We start from the raw sequence: 19,566 nt of genomic DNA, 5'->3' as shown, positions 1-19,566 counted from the left end.
ATTTTCTAGAGAAGTGTCATCGTATTCTCCGTACCATGGATATTGTGGATACTAGAGGGGTTGCATTTACTACATTCCAGTTGTCGGGAGCAGTGTATCAGTGGTGGCGGGCTTACGAGGAGGGTAGCCCGGCCAATGCAGCTTTACTTCACGGACTTAGTTTTCAGTGATTTTCTTTAGAGAGTTTGTTCTCCAGACCCTTCGAAATGCATGGTGCGTAGAGTTTGAGCAGCTGTGCCAGGGCACTATGACAATGCCAGAGGATGCTGTTAGATTCAGTTATTTGTCCAGCCATGCACCTACTTTGGTTTCTACAGTTAGACAACGAGTCCACAGGTTCATTGAGTTGCTCAGTTATGGTATCCGATTCAGCATGGCTCGGGAGTTGGAGATGGATGTTCCGTTTTAGTAGGTGGTAGAGATCGCTCACCGATTAAAGGGCATGCGGGGCCAGGAGAGAGAGGGAAGGGAGGCTAAGAGGCCTTGTGGACCGGGAGGATCTACTAATCCCTATTTTTGAGGCAGGGTACATCATGGTAGAGGTTTTGTAGGTCAGCCAATTTAATTTGCATTTCAGGCTTCACATGGTGTTTCAGATAATCATTGGTCCCAAAGTACCCGGACCATACAGCTTCCACAGCCATGTCAGCAGAGAGGTTGCTTTGAGTGGGGAGATACCAGCCACATGGTGAGAGATTGTCCCAGACTCCAGAAAGATGTGTCACAACGAGATATTCAGGCTATGAGTTCTGCTCCAGTTACTGCTATACCTACACTGCCAGCTAGGTGTGGAGGTCAGGCGGGTAGAGGTTTCCCTAGAGGGGAGGCCGGGCCTATTATTACACTCTTCCTGGTTGTGCAGAGGCCGATGCAACAGATGATATCATTACATGTATGATTTTGGTTGATTATAGAGATACATTTGTGTTACTTCGATCCTGTCCCAATTATTGGTAAGATTCATCATTCCTTTCTTCAGATATGGTTGTGTTTTATGATTCTTGTACTATGTTCATGTGCTCACATCAAATGGGAAATTCTATTGTGATAGCTTGTGTCTATCGTCCTTATTCGATTGCGGTTGAGGGTCATGAGGCTTAAGTGGACTTTCTGTTAGTTAATACGGTATGGTTTGATGTGATCTCCAGATGGTTTGGCCCAACTATGGTCTTGGCATTCTACAGGTATGAGAAGTTTATTTCATGTTGTGGTTTTGGTTCTACGGGATTGGTTGGTAGAGTGTCTTAGTTGATGAGATGTTTATTTTACTTGTGATTCCGAGTTAAGGATAGGGACCTGGTGTTCTTGATGGATAGGTGTGTTTGTGTTGGGCTATGTCTCGTGGAGAGATCATATTAAGGTAAAATTTGTTGTGGTTGTTGCGTTTATCTTGCTTCTTCCTTGAGAATTGGATCAGTAGTACGGTATCGGATGGGGAGTTGTGCCTGTTTGTCTTGTTTGATAATTCTCTCATGTGTTCCTCTTTTCCTATCCAGTCATATTCGAGATGTGCTTGATGGGTTTGTATAGCGATATATGTGCCCAGGTGAAGTTTGAGGTGGCTTGTTGATCGGATGAGTAGTTATGAGTTTGGCATGTTTCTTGCATTATTTTCAGTATTGTGAAGGTTTGGAACCAGGTTCTAGTTGATATGAGTTTGTTTGCCGGTACTGGGCTTGGTAATGGGCAGCTATTGTGGTCAGCGTTGTTGCTATGGGCATATAGATGATGTGTTATGTCATGTGGTTATACCTTGTGGGTGTATGCATGAGGAGTTCTAGCTAGTTGAGGATTTTATGGCGTGTTTGTGTGATAATAGGGCACTTGGTAGTTGTGGAAATTTGATTCTAAGGTTTTTCGGCATGAGTAGAAGAAATAATCTGCGGTTGAGATGGTATTATCGGGCTTGTGTGGATCGGGGTGACATGCGATCACCTGTGTGTATGTTCATGATTAGTTCATACAATGATTTGATGGCGTGGGAAAGACTCTTGGCACGTTCAAGGACGAATGTTTGTTTAGGAGGGGAAGAATATAACGACCTGACCAGTCGTTTTGAGCTTTAGCGATCCGTTCAGTGGTTTGGGGTCTTGAATGACTTCATATTGTGTATCATGACTTGCGTTCTTGGTCGGATTCGATTTTGGGATGATTCAGAATGAATTTGGATGAATGACTCACACATTAGAAGCTTAAGTTAAAAATATTGATCGAGGTTTGACTTTTGTGAAAACGACCCCGTAGCATTGTTTTGATGGCTCCGATAGGTTCGTATTGTGATTTTGGACTTGGGCGTGTGCCCGGAATCGAATTCGGAGGTCCGTAGGTTGATTTGTGTTGCTTTGCCGAAAGTTGGCAATTTAAAGGCTTAGAATAATTATAAGTTTGACCTTAGGTTGACTTCATATCTATCGTTTTTGAATTTCTGTTTCGGGAGTTGGAATAAGTCCGTTTTGTCATTTGGAACTTGTCCGCAAAGTTTGGCGTCATTCCGAGTTGATTTGATAGGAATTGGACGCACAATTGTGTTTTTAGAAGTTCTTGAGTTTCATGTGTTTTGGAAGCCCGATTCATGATTTTGGATGTTATTTTGATGATACGATCGTGCAAGTGAGTTTGTGTTATGTTTTTATACTTGTGTTGATGTTTGGTTTGGAGCCCCGAGGGATCGGGTGAGTTTCGTACACATTTTGGAATGTTTAGAAGAGTTTGAAAATTGCTGGTGTGATCAGATGCCTCAGGTCTCGCATTTACGAGTTTTGGATCGCATTTGCGACATTATGCAAGGTCTGCTAGGTTCGTATTTGCGATCCTGATCGCATTTGCGATGGGGTGGCCTGGGTAGCTGGTTCGGATTTGCGATCTTCTTGGTCGCAATTGTGATGTATCCATGTTCGCAATTGCGGACTTTTCATCGCAATTACGATGATAGCAAGAATAGGAGAGCTTCGCTTTTGCGATTGTTTCTTCGCATTTGCAAGGTTTGCTGCGACTGGACAAAAAGCTGAGGGATGTGATATTTGGTCTCATTTTCACATTTTGGAACCCTAGACTCGGTAGGAGACGATATTGAAGAGGGATTTTCATCTACAAACTTTGGGTAAGTTATTCTAATATATTTCTAATCATATTCCATCAATATATCTTAGATTTTAGCATCAAAATCATGTGAATCAAAGTGAAAATTTGTGAAACTTTGTCAAGTTTTTTGAAAAATAAGAATTTCAGCTTTAAAAGTCGATTTGTACTCGAATTTTGAAACTAATCACATATATGAACTCGTAGGGTCTTAGGTAGTCGGAATCTACCATTGGACCCGGGTTTTGACCGGCGGGGCCGTGGTTGACTTTTGAGCAATTGTGTAAAGATCATAACTTTAATTATTGAAATTGATTTCTCTTGCATTATTTGATGTTATTGAGTCGATTTTTGTTAGATTTAGGCCGAGCGAAGGTGAATTGTAAAGGAAAAGCTATTTTAGAGTGTTAATTGAGGGCTTTTAACGTAAGTATCTTGCCTAACGTTGTGTGGGGGGAGCTACCCCGTTGGTGACGAGTGTGCACACGACTTATATATGGAAATTTGACTGGCTTAGACTCTTAGGTTCCTATGTACATTAAAATGAAGTTGTCTTATCATGTTAAATCCTCCATTGCTAAATTTACCCTTACGTGTCTTATTTGAGGTTGATTGGTTCATGTTCTACCCTTTATTGCCAAATACACTCTTATATGCCTAAATTGAAGTTGTTGCCTCATTTATTGCCATGTTACCTCTTCCGTAGTTGATTATCCTTAATTGAAGTTATTGTTATCTTCTCCGTTGTTGACTTATCCTTATTTGAAGTCATTGTTACATGTATCTCTCTTATCCTTGAGTTGTATTTATTTGGAATCATTGTTACATGTATCTCTCTTATCGTTGAGTTGTACTTATTTGGAATCATTGTTACATGTTATCTCTATTATTGTTGGGTCATTCTTATTTGGAATCATTGTTACATGTTATCTCTCCTATTGTTAAGTTACAAAAGTTGATATCATTGTTACACACTATCTCCCTCATTGTTGAGTTATTCTTGTTAAAACCATTATTACTTGTCATGTCGTTCCTTGTGAACCCGTTCTTCCATTTCTTTGTGTTTTGTAATTCTTGTTTTGATTTACTTGCCGTATCCTCTTGTTATTGTTGTTGTTGTTGTACTCAGTTTTGTTGAGCCGAGGGCTATGTTTGGTTGTGGTATTGGAATTGTTTTGAGGAAATATTATGGCATACGGGCACATGTGGTGCGAGTTGTTATATTGTATTGTTATGTTTTGGCACACGTGATACTGTTAAGAGGATTGTCGGGGTGTTCGCACATGAGATGTCCGCGCTATTGTTATTATTGATTTTTGCACATGCGGCATGACAAGGCAGGCTATAAATATGTGATTTTGTGCATATGGTGAGACAAGGCAGGAATATTACTATGTGCGTGCAGTGAGACAAGGTGGCCATTTACTTTATTGATGCGCACGTGGCGAGATAAGGGGGCAGTTTCGGGGATGATTTGTGATGACTTGTGATGGACTGGGGACATTGTTATTGATGATATTTGTGTAGTGGTGTGCCTACTTTGTGTGAGTTATGCATTTTACATATTGTTATGTTGTTTCCTATGTGCCATTTGTTGTCTCTGCTTTTACTTGTTGAATCGAGTTGTGAAAGAACACTTGCACAAACATACAAGTAATTAATCACTCATATCGGTTTACGAAGATGAATCCTGATGTTTATTGATCATTTACATGTGCTCTCATATATTTGCCTTCCGTGCGAGAGTTGTACTATTGGCACGTGAGTTGTCTGTGCAGTTACGAGTTATTGATATTGTTGGTACGTGAGTTGTCCGTGCGTAGATGAGATATTGTCACTCCCTTAGCATGTGAGTTGTCCGTGCAGCACGTGAGTTGTCCATGCGGTTGTGAATTGTAATGTGTGCATAAAATGCCAAGCAATTGAGGTTCGTGAATTGGGACCCGTGATTTGTGACTATGAGGTGTGGTACCTCGGGAAAATTCTTCAATAAATCTTGTGTGAAAGCAGTTGTTCTTATTGAGTTGTTAGTTGTTTTCCTTACTTGGTTTCACCGGACTTAAACTCTGTTCAGCTTACTCTACGACGTTATTACCAGTTTGTTCCCTGTTGCTAATTGTTGTTTCTAGTTTTCTTTTGCGAGTATTGATTTGTTATTTTTTTAACATGCTTAGCTTTATATTGATAGTATTCCCCGTTAGTTCACATTCACACTTGTACAAGTTTTTAGGTCTAGTAGGTGTCTTGACTAATCCTCGTCACCATTCCACCGAGGTTAGTCTTGATACTTACTGGGTACCACCGTGGTGTACTCATGCTATGCTTTCTGCACAGTTTTAGCAGATCCAGGTACTTCAGAGTTTGTTGATCATTAGCTAGCTGATCGGGCATTTCTATAGAGACTCAAAGGTATACCTGTCATCGCGTTCGCAGGCCTCGAAATCACCTTCTGATGTTATTTTGTACAGTTTATTTCTATTTCGGAACAATTGTACTTAGAAATTTCCTAATGAGCTCAGTAGAGCTAATGACTTGTACTAACGGTTTTGGGATATTATATCATGTTGGGATTGTTAGCTTTATATAAAAATATATGGTTTATGTTTAAAAGTTATTTTGGTTAAATTATGTCATTTAATTCAGTAAGTGTTAGGCTTACCTAGTCTTAGAGACTAGGTGCCATCACGACATCCTACGGAGGGAAATTGGGGCTGTGAAAATGTTATTGAAAGTTATTAATCTATTTTAATTGAAGTTGTGTTTAAAGGGAGTATTGTTCATTGTTGAGTTACTTTCCCGTTCATTTTGTTGTTATTGAGATTCAATACACATTGTGTTTGAGTTGTGGGCTATTTGTTGTGGAAATATTGATATTGTTGGCTCTTTTGGAAAGGTTGTGGCCCATAGGAACATATGGTATGAGTTGATTTGCTTGTCGTTGTGATGTTAGCACATGTGAATTGTTGTGTGGATTGGTTGTTCTTATGTGGACCATAAGGGTGGCATCTCACTGTTGTTGTTGTTATGTGGGGCATAAGGGTGGCATCTCACTGTTGTTGATTGTTATGAGTGATATGGGCGGCTATTGTATTATTGTTCGGGCGGAGCAATAAGGGATGCTATTATACGAATTGATACGGGTGGCTAATGATATTGTCAGGGGGGGTCATACGGGTGGTTATCAGAGAGATAAGGGTGGCAATGTCGGGGATGATGTGTAATGGCGTGGGGGTATGTTGTTGGTGATATTCGTGTGATGGTGTATTTTTCCTTGTGTATGTCATACACCTTACGTGACTTGTTGTGTTACTTCATTGAACCACTCGATGTCTTTGATATTACTTATTGACTTGGGCTATAATAGTACACTCACACAAGCATACACTGTAGCATGCCACTTATACTTGTTCAGGAGTATGAAACTTGACATTTATTGATCATGCCCATGTGTTCTTGTATTATCTGATTTCATTGTGATATTGAGCATGTGACCATGCAGGGCGAATTGTTATATTGAGTATGTGACCATGCTAGGTGGATTGTGATATTAAGCCTGTGACCATGTCAGGCGAATTGGGATATTAAGCATGTGACCATGCCAGACAGATTGTGATTTTGAGCCTGTGACTCTGCCGGGCAGATTGTGATAGTGAGTCTGTGACCATGCCGGGCGAAATGGGATTGTGAGCCTGTGATCATGACGACTGGAGTGAGATATTGACATGTGAGTTATCCGTGCGGTTGAGATTAGAAATGTGGGCACAAGGTGCCGTGCGCATATGATTTGTGGTTGAGACTTGTGACATGTGATTATGAGATGAGGTATCTTGGAGTAATTCGTTGTGAGACCTGTGTTGGAACGACTTGCTTGTTGGTTGACATTCGTTTCCCTTATATGTTCTAGCTGGTACTTTAATGGTGTTCTTGTTACTTTAAAGGTTAAATCATATGTTGATTCTTATTTTCATTTACTGATTCCTGCTATAATTATTAGCTTTATACTTTTATATTGCACAGGTTATTTTGACTATTAGGTATTTTGACTTGTACCTGGTTACTACTCTACCGAGATTAGTCTTGAACTTATTGGGTACCGATCGTGGTATACTCATACTACACTTCTACATATTTGTTTTGCACATCCAGGTATTGGAGATATCAGACTCGGGTAGAGTTAGCTTATTGGTCGTGAAGATTCAAGGTAGAGCTGCTTGGTCATCGCGGTCCCTTGGAGTCCTCTCATTCATTGTACCGTCGACTTGTTATTTGAATAGTATTGTATTTCGATCTTTGAGATCTTTCCATATACTCAGCTAGAATTCGTGACTCTATATTACCTAGTCTTGGGAGGTTGTTATGATTATTGCCTTGTAGGCTTGTTTCTCTTTTGTTTCAGTATTCATATTAATCTTTATTTTAAATTATCATTGTTAAACTGGATTAATTATTATAAGTAATCGGCTTACCTTAGTCTTAGAGACTAGGTGCCATCACGATGCCTGTGGTGGGATTTTGGGTCGTGACATCAGCGGTGCAGTCGATAATCACGGGCTTTCCACTCTCAAGCTGTCCACTTGGGAGCAGACCAGTCTAGAAAAATCACTCTTAGTTAACCTAGGATAGAGCTAAGTCAAAACCCTTATCTAAGAGCATGCATCATTATGATCCTAGGTGGCTTAATGCCCTGGGTGTATTAAGTCCATTAGTTAACCTTGTCCAAATGTCTGAGTGGGTTTTTCACCCCAAGCGACGCTTATCAAATTCTATGCGCATTATTCGAAGGATAAACTTGCCAATTATGTGGACCATTTGCTCTAAATTAGCAAGGAATTTTGTAATCGAGAAAAGGGTATATACCAAAACATCTACCTTCGAATTTTATCCCATCTAAGCAATGAGCTTATCACTCGAATATTCAAGGCCACACTATAGAAGAATGTTTCACATTGAAGTACAGGATATAGAATATGATTGATAAGGGCAAGATGAAGGTACAACAAAAGCAACCAAGTGGCAATTGTGGTATCTCAATAGGCTTTATCACCATTAAAGGAGACATATATAAGCTGCCAACAATGTGTATGAAGAAGAAACATGATTGACAAGGACTCTATCTTACAATTTGCAAGATTATCATTCCCCACCCACCTTCTCTTAATTAAGTACTTTGTTGTAATTTTCTTTTTGTAATGAACTACGCTTGGCCTGATTATTGTTGGATACGTAGGCAACCTGGATGCGGGTTCGACCCCTTTATTTTAAAATTTTTAATCTTTATTTGTATGTAGCAAACTACGTCTGAACTGATTCCCATGCCATGATACATAGGCAATCCACATCGGGTTCGATCATATTTTAGTAAAATTCTTCTTTATGTATTTAGAACTATGTTTGACCTGATTCCCTTGGTTGGGATACGTAGGCAGTCTATATATGACTCGGTCTCATTATAGTAGAAATTTTATTTTCCCTCAAAGAAGAAAACCGGGGCATACCTTTTTAATGTAAATTGATCATCTTTGAAGACATTGAGTATGCTTGCATAAGACATCATTCCATGGAATAGTCATCAGAAACTTCCTAAAGATTGGTGCAATTTTTGAAATATGCCAGTCATGCAAAGAAAAGGACCTATCCTAGAGCTAAAGCTTTGATGTTCGACATGAGTCAACCTTTCACAAAACTTCAAATTAATTTGCTTCTGTGTCAACAAGTCTAGAGCGTTAGATCCCTTTAGATAACAAGTCATTCTCGTCCATCTATTTTGCAACTTAGGTCATCGTTTCTAGTTTAGGGCTCCTACTTAACCAACACTTTACTTTTTATTTGTATAGTTTTATTTTTTCTTTAAAGGTTGACTAGCAATGAACATTGATTTAGTTGTGAATCTGCATCAATGACGAAACTATAATTACAAAGTGATTAGGAGCATTCAGTACTGATAAGGGTTTGTTGAAAGCTGAGATTGATGATAAGGAGACAAATGTTGTACGGAGGAACATTTTGGTCAATATGGGAAATACTTTCAACCTTCTCTCCAATCCAAATTTCCCTTCCAGCTCAACCCGAAATGTCACTTTGACTATATCTCCTCATACAACCCCTATTTATATAAGTCCTCCACCGACACCTTCAAAATACACTATCAATCCAGAGGCTTTGCAAGTCATCATGATGACCAATGCGCAATTCCGCACTTGCAACATCAGTCATAGAAAGTAAACAAAATCGACTGGCGTTATGTCCATACAAAAGACCTGGAAAGGTAATTAAGACGACTAGTTGGGATGACTCAGATAGAGAGCTCCACAATCTAAGAAAGACCGTGGAGAAAGAAATGCACGCAAAAAATATTCAGAGTTTAAGATACGAAAGTTTGTGCATGCATCCAAATGTTGAGCTTCCACCAGGATTCAAAATTCCAAAATTCAATACTTTCAATGGGAATGGAAATCCCATTTCTCATTTGAAAGACTATTGCAGCAGATTAGTGGGAATTAGACATAATGAAGCCATTTGAATGAAGTTGTTCATCCAGAGTCTATCAGGGCTAGCTCTTGATTGGTACACTCAACACGATTTTAGCAAATGGTACACATGGGAGGACATGGCCCGCGATTTTGTAAAATAATATAAGTTAATATTATAGAAAGTCCAACGCTCTGTGATATGCGCGGAGTAGAAAGAATGGCTCATGAATCTTTTCCAGAATATTTCATGTGATGGAGACTGGAAGCTTTAAAAATATACCCTCTATTGCCCGAGAATGAGTTGATTTCCACCTTCATCGAAATGCAAAAAGGCACATATAATGAAAAGTTTCTATGTGCTCGACTACGTGACTTCTCGGATTTGATTAGAGTTGTAAAGCTAATAGAAGCAAGCATTCAAGAAAGAATAATTGTTGACAATTCAAAATTACAAGCCACTTTCCAAGATGAGACACTCGAAAATTTACAAGGCAAAAAAAGGAAGATAGATTCAGCTTGCATGCCCGTTTATTAGCCACAATCTCAACAAAACAGCCCGTTGCTATGAGCTCATATACAACTCCAATCTACTTACTAGCAAGGCATTCAACATCAAGCTCATCAAGCACAAGCTAGCTATCGTCAATCAGAGAACCTGAAATTCTGCACTTTTATTCCTCTGAAAGAATCATTGATAAGCATAATTGAGAGATTGAAAGCCAAAGGACTTTCACAGCCAAGGAAAGGGTGGATCCCTCCAAACCTACCTCCAGATTTTGATTAGTCTAAAACTTGTGCTTACCATTCAAATATTCAAGGCCGTGACACAGAAGAGTGCCCATCACTTAAGCATAAGATTCAAAATATAATTGAAAAGAATAAGATAATTGTGCAGCAAGAGCAACCATGCATTAACTATGACCTTTCATTCAAAAATACCGTCATTGTTAAAGGCGATCCTTCAAAGTTGGCACCAAGACCTTTGGAAGAGAAAATGAAGCAAAACAAGATGATTGATAAGAATTCTACATCACAGTTATTTTGCTCGCCCTTTCCATGATTGACTTTATTTCAAGTACTTTTGTTAAACTTTTGTACGAACTACTTCAGACTTGATTCGTACGAGATAAGTAGGCAATCCATTATTGGGTTCGGTCTCAATATAATTAAATTTTTATTTTCCCCCATTTCTAAAACCATGGCAAATATCGAGAAATCCGCAAATTTCCACAATTTATAAGATGATGGCTCATGCCAAATGCTCGTTGTATTCGCATCCTGCCATGACAACAAGAAATGCAGATTCAAAGCCAAAATTGCGATGTTCAGTGCAAGTCAATAACTTTATATTATACTAACAAATTTTCTTTGAGTAAATCAGGGGCAAACTCTAGCCATTCTCGATCAATACCATCTGCATGATGGTCCAAAGCTCAACGTCAAACCAAAGTCGCAAAACTTAGACAAAGAAAATGATGAAGCCAAGTCAGCATGAATCAAATTTTGTAACTCACAATTTTTCTTTGAGTGCAGAAATTTAATAATAGAAAACTTCGGCCTGAAGATCTGACAAAAGTCGGGATTTCACCATGAATATTCTCTACTACAAAGGCATTGCATCAAGCTCTTTACACCATACAAATCACTATTTCAAAGATATTGCATCAAGCTTGGCGCATCGCACCATGAATACTCGAAGGCGACGCGCCAAGTTCTTCACACTGCATCATGAATATTCACTGCTTTGAATCAGGTACTATACCAAGCTTTTCGCCTTTCACCAATTTTCTATGAATCAGGCATCACACCAAGCTCTTCGTATTGTACCAATCTTGTAATTTTAAATTAGGCACAATATTTAGGCTTGTCCGCCTTTACTAGGACATTTAGGCTCGTCCGCCTTTAATAGGACATTTAGGCACCTTTGCCTTTAATTAGATATTTAGATTGATCCACCTTTAATATGATATTTAGACTCATCCGCCTTGCCTTTAATAGGACATTTACGCTCGTCCTCCTTGAATAGGAAATTTAGGCACATTTGCCTTTGATTAAACATTTGGGCTTATCCACCTTTAATTAGATATTTAAGCACGTTTGCATTTAATATAATATTTAGGCTTGTCTGCCTTCAATAGGATATTTAGGCTCATCCGCCTTTAATATGACATTTAAGCTCGTCCGCCTTTAATAGGATATTTAGGCACATTTGCCTTTAATTAAATATTTAGGCTCGTCCGCCTTTAATAGAACATTTATGCTCGTCTACTTTTATTAGGACATTGAGGCACATTTGCTTTTAATTAAATATTTAGGCTCATCCGACTTCAATAGGATATTTAGGCTTAACTGTCTTTAGTTGGATATTTATGCACGTTTTCCTTTAATATGATATTTGGGCTTGTCCGCCTTCAATAGGATATTTAAGCTTATCCACCTTTAATTGGATATTTAAGCATGTTTGCCTTTAATATGATATTTAGGCTTGTCCTCCTTCAATAGGACATTTAAGCACGCTTGCCTTTAATATGATATTTAGGCTTGTCCCTCTTTAATAGGACATTTAGGCTCGTCCACTGTTAATAGGACATTTAGGCACATTTCCCTTAATTAAATATTTAGGCCCATCCGCCTTCAATAGGATATTTAGGCTTGCCCGCCTTCAATTGGAATTTCATTTAGGCTCATCCGCTTTTAATTGGACACTTAGGCTCATCTGCCTTAAATAGGACATTTTGACTCATTTGCATTTAGTTGAATATTTAGTATTGTACGCCTTGAATAGGACGTATTGTTATGTATTAATTTTCGCAAATGTAATTAAGTACCACATGCACACCCTTTTATTTTCTTGGTATCCTTGCAATGAATACCAAACTTTGTGTCACGACCCCAATTTTCCTCCGTAGCATGTCGTGATGCCACCTAGTCTCTAAGACTAGGTAAACCTAACATTCATGAAGAAATAATTGAAATAATATTTAGAGTCTCAAAACTCAACAACTAATAATAATAAAATCTCCACAACTCAGTATATACATAATTACCCATAACCCGGTGAAATACAAGTCACAAGCTCTATGAAATGATTATGAATATCTCTATACATAAGTGGCTAATAAGGGATAAGGAAATAAAATAAACTAGATGGAGGGGGACTCCTAGGCCTGCGGTTGCTGGTAGGTATACCTTGAAGTCTCTGAAACTGAGCTTTCGCTAGTGCCTGGTCTGATAAGAGGTACCTGGATCTGCACAAAAAGATGTGCAGAAGCGTAGCATGAGTACACCATAACGATACCCAGTAAGTGCCAAGCCTAATCTCGGTAGAGTAGTGAGGAGGTCAGGTCAAGGCCCTACTGGACTAAATAAGAAACTGAACAAGTGTATAATAGTGAAAATAATGACATCAGTAGAAAAGAGACAAGTAAAGAAGCATACCGAGAACAACTACACTGAACTAAGGCAAATAATACTTCACAAAAGAAAACAAGGGATACTATGACACAAAACAAAACAACAAAAACACAAGTGAAGAAATAGAAAGTATCAACAAGTGTCACTACCGAGGTACCGCCTCGTAGTCTCAAATCACAAATCTATTCACAATCTTTCCTTATATCACTTTCCCAAAATTTTGAAAATCATTTTCCCGAAATTGCATCCCACGTTTTAGCCCACCTTGTCACACCGCATGACTTCTAGTAGTTCCCCTACTAGCCACACGTATCAAGCCCGCCTTATCTCACCGCATGCATTTCAACCCCAAAATCTTATACCACCACATACATATCAATATCACAACGTATCACAAATCGCACCTCAAGTGCCCAATATCACAGCTTGCCAAGAAACCAACAATAACAATGTTTTCAAAATAAAGTGCCCATGGCTCAACCACAATGTACACAAGAGTCTCAACAATAACAACCGGAAATGAATAACTCAACAGAATGATATTTCATAATTTAACACTTTGCCTCAATGTGAATCACGACCCTTATAATTCAATACCAATTTCAACAACAAGATATTCTAAGAAAACTACAACATCGAGTAAGAATTCAACGGTTAAATAATGAATATGGAATGAAGGAAAACAAGAACTTCAACTAAACATGTAGTGAAATTAACAAATAAGAACTAAGACAAATAGAGCATGTAAACTAGACTAATCATGATGAAGATTACATGTTAATATTACTCAAATAAGGCATGGAAGGAATCTGTGTAGCTAAAACCGATAAATTTTTCACATTTAGCCCGTGTACATACTCGTCACATTGTGTACCCGGCTTCCACACATCACAATTATCACAAAAACACACCAATCCTAAGGGGTAATTCTCCCACACAAGGTTAGACAAGACACTTACCTCAACACATGCTAACTCAATCCACTAGTAGGCCTTTCTCTCGATTTTCCAACTCCGAACGGCTCGAATCTAGACAAAATAATTTTATACCATAAATATAAACTATAGGAAATTAATTCGAATAATAAAGTTACGATCTTTGCAAAGAAATAAAAAGTCAACCCGGGCCCGCGTCTCAGAACCCGACCAAAATTATAAAATCCGAACATCCATTCGATAACGAGTCCAACCATACAAGAATTACTCAAATTCGACCTCAAATCGCCACTCAAAACTCAAAAGGTTAGTCTAGGAAGTTTTTACCATTCCCCCCCAAATTTTCAACTCAAATCCCTTATTAGATAATGAAAATAGTAACAGATTTATGAAATATAGTCCATTACGGGTTAGAATAACTTACCCTAATAATTTCCTTGAAGAACCCTCGAAAACTCGCCTCACACCGAGCTCTCTAGGTCCAAAATATGAAAAAATGAGATGAACCCTCATTTTTGAACTTTAAATTCTACCCATGTATTATCCTTCTTTGCGATCGCGGGAGCTGCTTTGCGATCGTGAAGCACAAAATATCAGTCTGCCAAATTAACACTCCGCGAACGCGGAAGACCACATATGAACGCGACACACTGACTCATGAAGCTACGCGATCGCGGAACACACCACGCGACCGTGATGAACAAAATGCATGGACCTGCAGGCCCCCTATTCCTTCTACGCGATCGCAGACCTCTTCTCGTGATCACATAGATCAAAATTTACCCAGTTCCAAACTACTCTTGCTATCGCGTATAAGGAAACCAGTAGTAGCAGATTCAACAATCTTCAAGGTTCTGAAACGCGCCGAACATGATTTGAATTACACCCGAGGCCCCCGGGACGTCAACCAAGCATACCAACAAGTCCTAAAATATCATACGAACACGCTCGAAGCGTCAAATCACATCAAACAACACTAGAACCACGAATCGTGCATCAATTCAAACCTAAGGAACTTATGAACTTTCAAATTTCGAAACTAATGCCGATTCATAACAAAACAACTCCGATGGACTTCAAATTTCACACACAAGTCATAAATGACATGACGGACCTATTCCAATTCTCGGAATCAAACCCAAGCACCCCAACAAGTTACAAAATCACAATAAAAGTTAGAGGAAGCATTAATTAGGGGATCGAGGCTAAAATACTCAAAACGACCGGCCGGGTCGTTACACTTTGTACTTAGACTTTACAAGATTCACAACTCAAAGCTACCAGTTATGATCAGAAGAAAATACTACATCTGATGAATTGCATCAATACTACTGATTCATATTGGATGTCTTACTTTCATGATATTGGTTGTAAGGCATTATTTATATTTGATGTTTAATTAATTTGATAACAACTTTGTCCTAGACTTGGCAGGAAGCACATCCCTTATGCATGCATAGAGTAACATGGAACCCTATCTTAGCAGTGAACTGGGGCAGTTTATTGGGATGAAACTAGACTCACCAGCAAAATTCAAAGGTCTATTTTCGGACTGCTCGACAAGACTCTCAAAATTCCTAATCAAATTCTTATTTCAAACATCTTTCTTACAATCATGGTATGTAGTGTCTCTATAATTCGACACTGGGGCAGCATTTTAGGATCCGCACCAATAATTGAGTCCTACTCTAGGGTACTATAAGTCTAGAGAACTACATATGGCATGCTCCTAGTGAAACATAAGGTATGTAGGCGATTTAGAAACCGGAGTTCGGCCATAACTCTCCAAAATTTCCTTTCGCTTCATGAGCCTTCCAAACTTCCTTTCATAATCCTTACAACACTCAAATCCACATTTACAAGTCAGGACAAAATTGGCTACTAAGTCAATATTCTTTGCCCGAAAACTCTTTATCCGTCCCCGGTCAAAGAGGGGCAACTGTTGACATCCAATTTTGTCACTCCTTTCTTTCAAACTTGTTCTTTAAGCTTCTAATATTACTAATAAATTAAGAATAATTATTTTATAATTGTTATCCCAAAATAGACCTAATTAGTATCATTATTAGTATTATTGTTATTATCTCTATTATTATTATTATCATTAGATATTACTATTATTATTATTATTATTATTATTATTATTATTATTATTATTATTATTATTATTATTATTATTGTTGTTGTTGTTGTTGTTGTTATTAATTTTATTTTAATATCATTCTTATCTTCTTTTGCAAAAAGTATATCACTTTTCTTCATTTAATAAAATAGTAGTATTTATTTTAATAACTCTTTATTTCACAGTGAATGTAATAGTTATTTCAAAAACTTAAATGCTAGAAAATATTATGTTTTGATAAGACGCATCGAATAAATAAATAAATTATTTAATTAATATATGCTAATGTAATTAATTAAGAGATGTAATAAGCATTAGAAGCCAAAATAAAATTTGAAGAAAGAAGTGGGTTGTCCAATATCTAGTCACCTAAAACTTAATACAATCCCTAACCCCCAAATTCCCATAAGCCCTCACAAGCCCACCAAAATAGTCCAAATCGGAGGCTCATACCCGCCAGCCCACCAACTCCACTCTTTCTACCAGGTCATCTTCACATAAGCCCCCACGCCAGCGCCACATAGGCGCCAATGACCCGAAATCCATGACCAACATACGCCCAGCACACACCTTCCTCATCCCTTCACACTCAGACCCCACATCTGCCACGTGGCTCAATCTGATCTGTTCTTTTGAATGGCCAAGATTAATCTCCTAGAGAATTCCATGTATTTTCTTTATTTTTATTATCTTGTTTTATCCTAAGCCTTATCGCAGCCATCTGTCATTTTTGATCCAACAGTCCACATCCTTTCCATCATGATATTTTCTAACCCTAATTCCCTCTCTCTATTCTCATCAGATGCTCCCCTTTCCCCTCTCCATCGTCCCTTTCATTATCTGCCATGGGATAACTCTCTCTTGGCATTTTCCTCCATTTTTAGCCAAGCTTTGACCTTCAAATCCCTAAGTGACAGTGCATATCTCACCATTTCGGGTGCAACCTGAGGCATACCACTGAAGAATCACATGAAGATCGTATCCATCCAAAAAAGCTTCAACGTTAAAATTCAAACGGATGCATTTGATTTCTTTTAAATTCGAATTTCATATTCCCGCTCAAAGGAACCAAGAACCCTAATTTTACACCTATAAATACCAGACTTTGTGGCTATTTTCAGCACCTTTGGACCCACTGCTTTTATACTCTTTTCCTCGCCATTCTTCTCTCATTTTTAATCATTAGAAACACACTCTAAGGGCTCATTTTCTCAGCCTCTATTGGTTTTGTTTAATAATAATAGAGGCATCGCCGTGCTCATTTCGGAGTTTGATGGTCATTCGAGGTTGCGGAGTAGAGGCCGGAGATAGCAGACCTTGATGCGACCCCATTTTCTGCACCAAAAAAGTAATATAAATCTTAATGCAAGACTCGCCTCGCATCACACTAGCACGATACGAACCTATCGGAGCCATCAAAATATCATTCCGGGGCCGTTTTCACAAAATTCAAACTTTGGTCAACATAATCAACTTAGGCTCCTAAACCAAAAACCAAAGGGTCCAAATCAAACCAAAACCTTCCCAGAATAAACCTAATCAACCTCGCAAGTCATAAAACAACAAATACGCATATGTGAAACTTCAAAAAGGTAAACGGGAGCAAATACACAAAATGACCAGTCGGGTCGTTGCATTCTCCCCATCTTAAAATAAATGTTCTTTCTCGAACGTTCATAGAGACATACCTAAAGTGACAAAAAGGTGAGGATAAAGACTCCACATGTCGTGCTCGATCTCCCAGGTCCCTCCTCGACTGGATGACCCCTTTATTAAACCTTCACTAAAGCAATGTTCTTTGATTTCAACTTCCGGACCTGTCTGTCAAAGATAGCCACCGGCTCCTCAAAATAAGTCAAATTCTTGTACAATTGGACTAAGCTGAAGTTTATACATGGGATGGATCACCATAATACTTCCGGAGCATGGAAACATGGGACACCAGGTGAACTTCTAATAAGCTGGGTGGCAATACAAGTCTGTAGGCCACCTCACCAACTCTCTCAAGGATCTCAGCAAGACCGATATACCTAGGTCTCAACTTGCCCTTCTTCCCAAACCTCATCACACCCTTCATGGGTGAAACCCGGAGAAAAACCCTCTCTCCCACCATAAATACTACATCATGAGCCCTCTGATCAGCATAACTCTTCTAGCTAGATTGTGTGTGTTGTACGAAGCCGATTCTGAATCAAGTTGACTTTCTCCAAGGCATCCCGAACCAAATCGGTGCCCAACAACCTAGCCTCTACTGGTTTAAACCAACCAATCGGAGAACAACACCTTCTCCCATATAAGGCCTCATAAGGAGCCATCTGAATACTCGATTGGTAGTTTTTATTGTAGGAAAACTCTACAAGAGGTAGAAACCGGTCCCATGAACCCCCGAGTGGTGGCAAACTTACAAGGAGGGTAGGCCAGTTGATGCAGTCCCACTCACTTGGGCTCAGTTTTAATAGATGTTCTTGAGAGAGTTTGTTCCCTAGACCCTTTGGGATGCATGTCATATGGAGTCTGAGCAACTGCATCAGGGAACTATGTTAGTGTTAGAGTATGCTATTAGATGCAGTGAGTTTCCTCGACATGCACCTGCCTTGGTTTCTATAGTTAGAGAGCGAATCTGCAGGTTCATCGAGGGATTAGTTATGGTCTTAGATTTAGCATAGCTCGAGAGTAAATATGGATACTCCATTTTAGTATGTGGTAGATCTCGCGGAGGCTGGAGGGTATGCGGGGCCGAGAGAAAGAGAGGACAGGGAGGACAAGAGGGCTCGAGGTACTGGAGGATTTAGTGGTGGCCACGCTATAGTTTCAGCCCGACATGGCAGAGGATATATGAGCCACCCAGTTCATTTAGCACTTCCATCTACTAGCGGTGTTTAGACTATTCTGAGGTCTCAAGTTGCCAAATTTGCTCAGTGTTCCTCCTACATGGGGTGCCTTCAGGGGTCAGTCCAACTGACCAGGCCAGAGTTAGTTTCAGCAACCACGCCCACCGAGAGCTTGGTGATACCAAACATATAGTGAGGGACAGCCCCAGATTCAGGAGGGGTGCACCTCCACAGGCTACACAGGCTCCACACATTCCACAGGGTCCACAGGGTTCACAAGCCATAGTTTTTGTTACATTTGATGCTCCACCTACACCACCAGCTAGGGGTGGAGGTCAGGCGGGTAGAGGTCACCCTTTAGGGGGAGGCCAGGCTCATTTCTATGTTTTTCCTGGTAGGACAGAGGCGGTTGCATCGGATGCTTTCATCACAGGTATGGTTCCGGTCCGTCATAGGGATGCATCTGTCTTATTTGATCTGGGATCCACTTATTCATATGTGTCATCTTACTTTAATCTGTATTTGGATATATCTCGTGATTCTTTGAGTGCTCCTGTATATGTGTCCATGCCTGTGGAAGATTCTATTGTTGTAGACCGTGTTTATCGGTCGTGTTAAGTTGTTATTGGTAGTTTTGAGACTAGAGAAGATTCTATTGCTACTCAGTATGGTGGACTTTGATGTGATCTTAGGCAAGGATTGGTTGTCACCCTATA

General features: G+C 39.2%; 1 protein-coding gene across 1 annotated transcript; it reads left to right on the top strand.

Moving 5' to 3' along the window:
- The first annotated feature begins 253 nt into the window (after positions 1-253).
- LOC138909612 (uncharacterized) lies at positions 254-19,468 on the top strand. Its single transcript, XM_070200819.1, has 3 exons — positions 254-359; positions 597-794; positions 18,939-19,468. The coding sequence occupies exons 1-3, from the start codon at positions 254-256 to the stop codon at positions 19,466-19,468; spliced, it is 834 nt and encodes a 277-aa protein (XP_070056920.1).
- The last annotated feature ends 98 nt before the right edge of the window (positions 19,469-19,566 follow it).

Source organism: Nicotiana tomentosiformis, chromosome 4 (assembly GCF_000390325.3).
Source record: "Nicotiana tomentosiformis chromosome 4, ASM39032v3, whole genome shotgun sequence".
Taxonomy (NCBI): Eukaryota; Viridiplantae; Streptophyta; class Magnoliopsida; order Solanales; family Solanaceae; genus Nicotiana; species Nicotiana tomentosiformis.
The sequence above is the reverse complement of the archived record's forward strand: the minus strand, read 5'-3'. Positions and strand labels throughout refer to the sequence as shown.

What these genes read in the sequence shown, in the direction of transcription:
- LOC138909612 (XM_070200819.1), top strand. Translation starts at nt 254, where the DNA reads ATGCCAGAGGATGCTGTTAGATTCAGTTATTTGTCCAGCCATGCACCT. An exon ending in CATTGAGTTGCTCAGTTATG is followed by an intron (nt 360 to 596) that starts GTATCCGATTCA and finishes ATGGTGTTTCAG; the next exon opens with ATAATCATTGGTCCCAAAGT. An exon ending in ACTGCCAGCTAGGTGTGGAG is followed by an intron (nt 795 to 18,938) that starts GTCAGGCGGGTA and finishes AAATTTGCTCAG; the next exon opens with TGTTCCTCCTACATGGGGTG.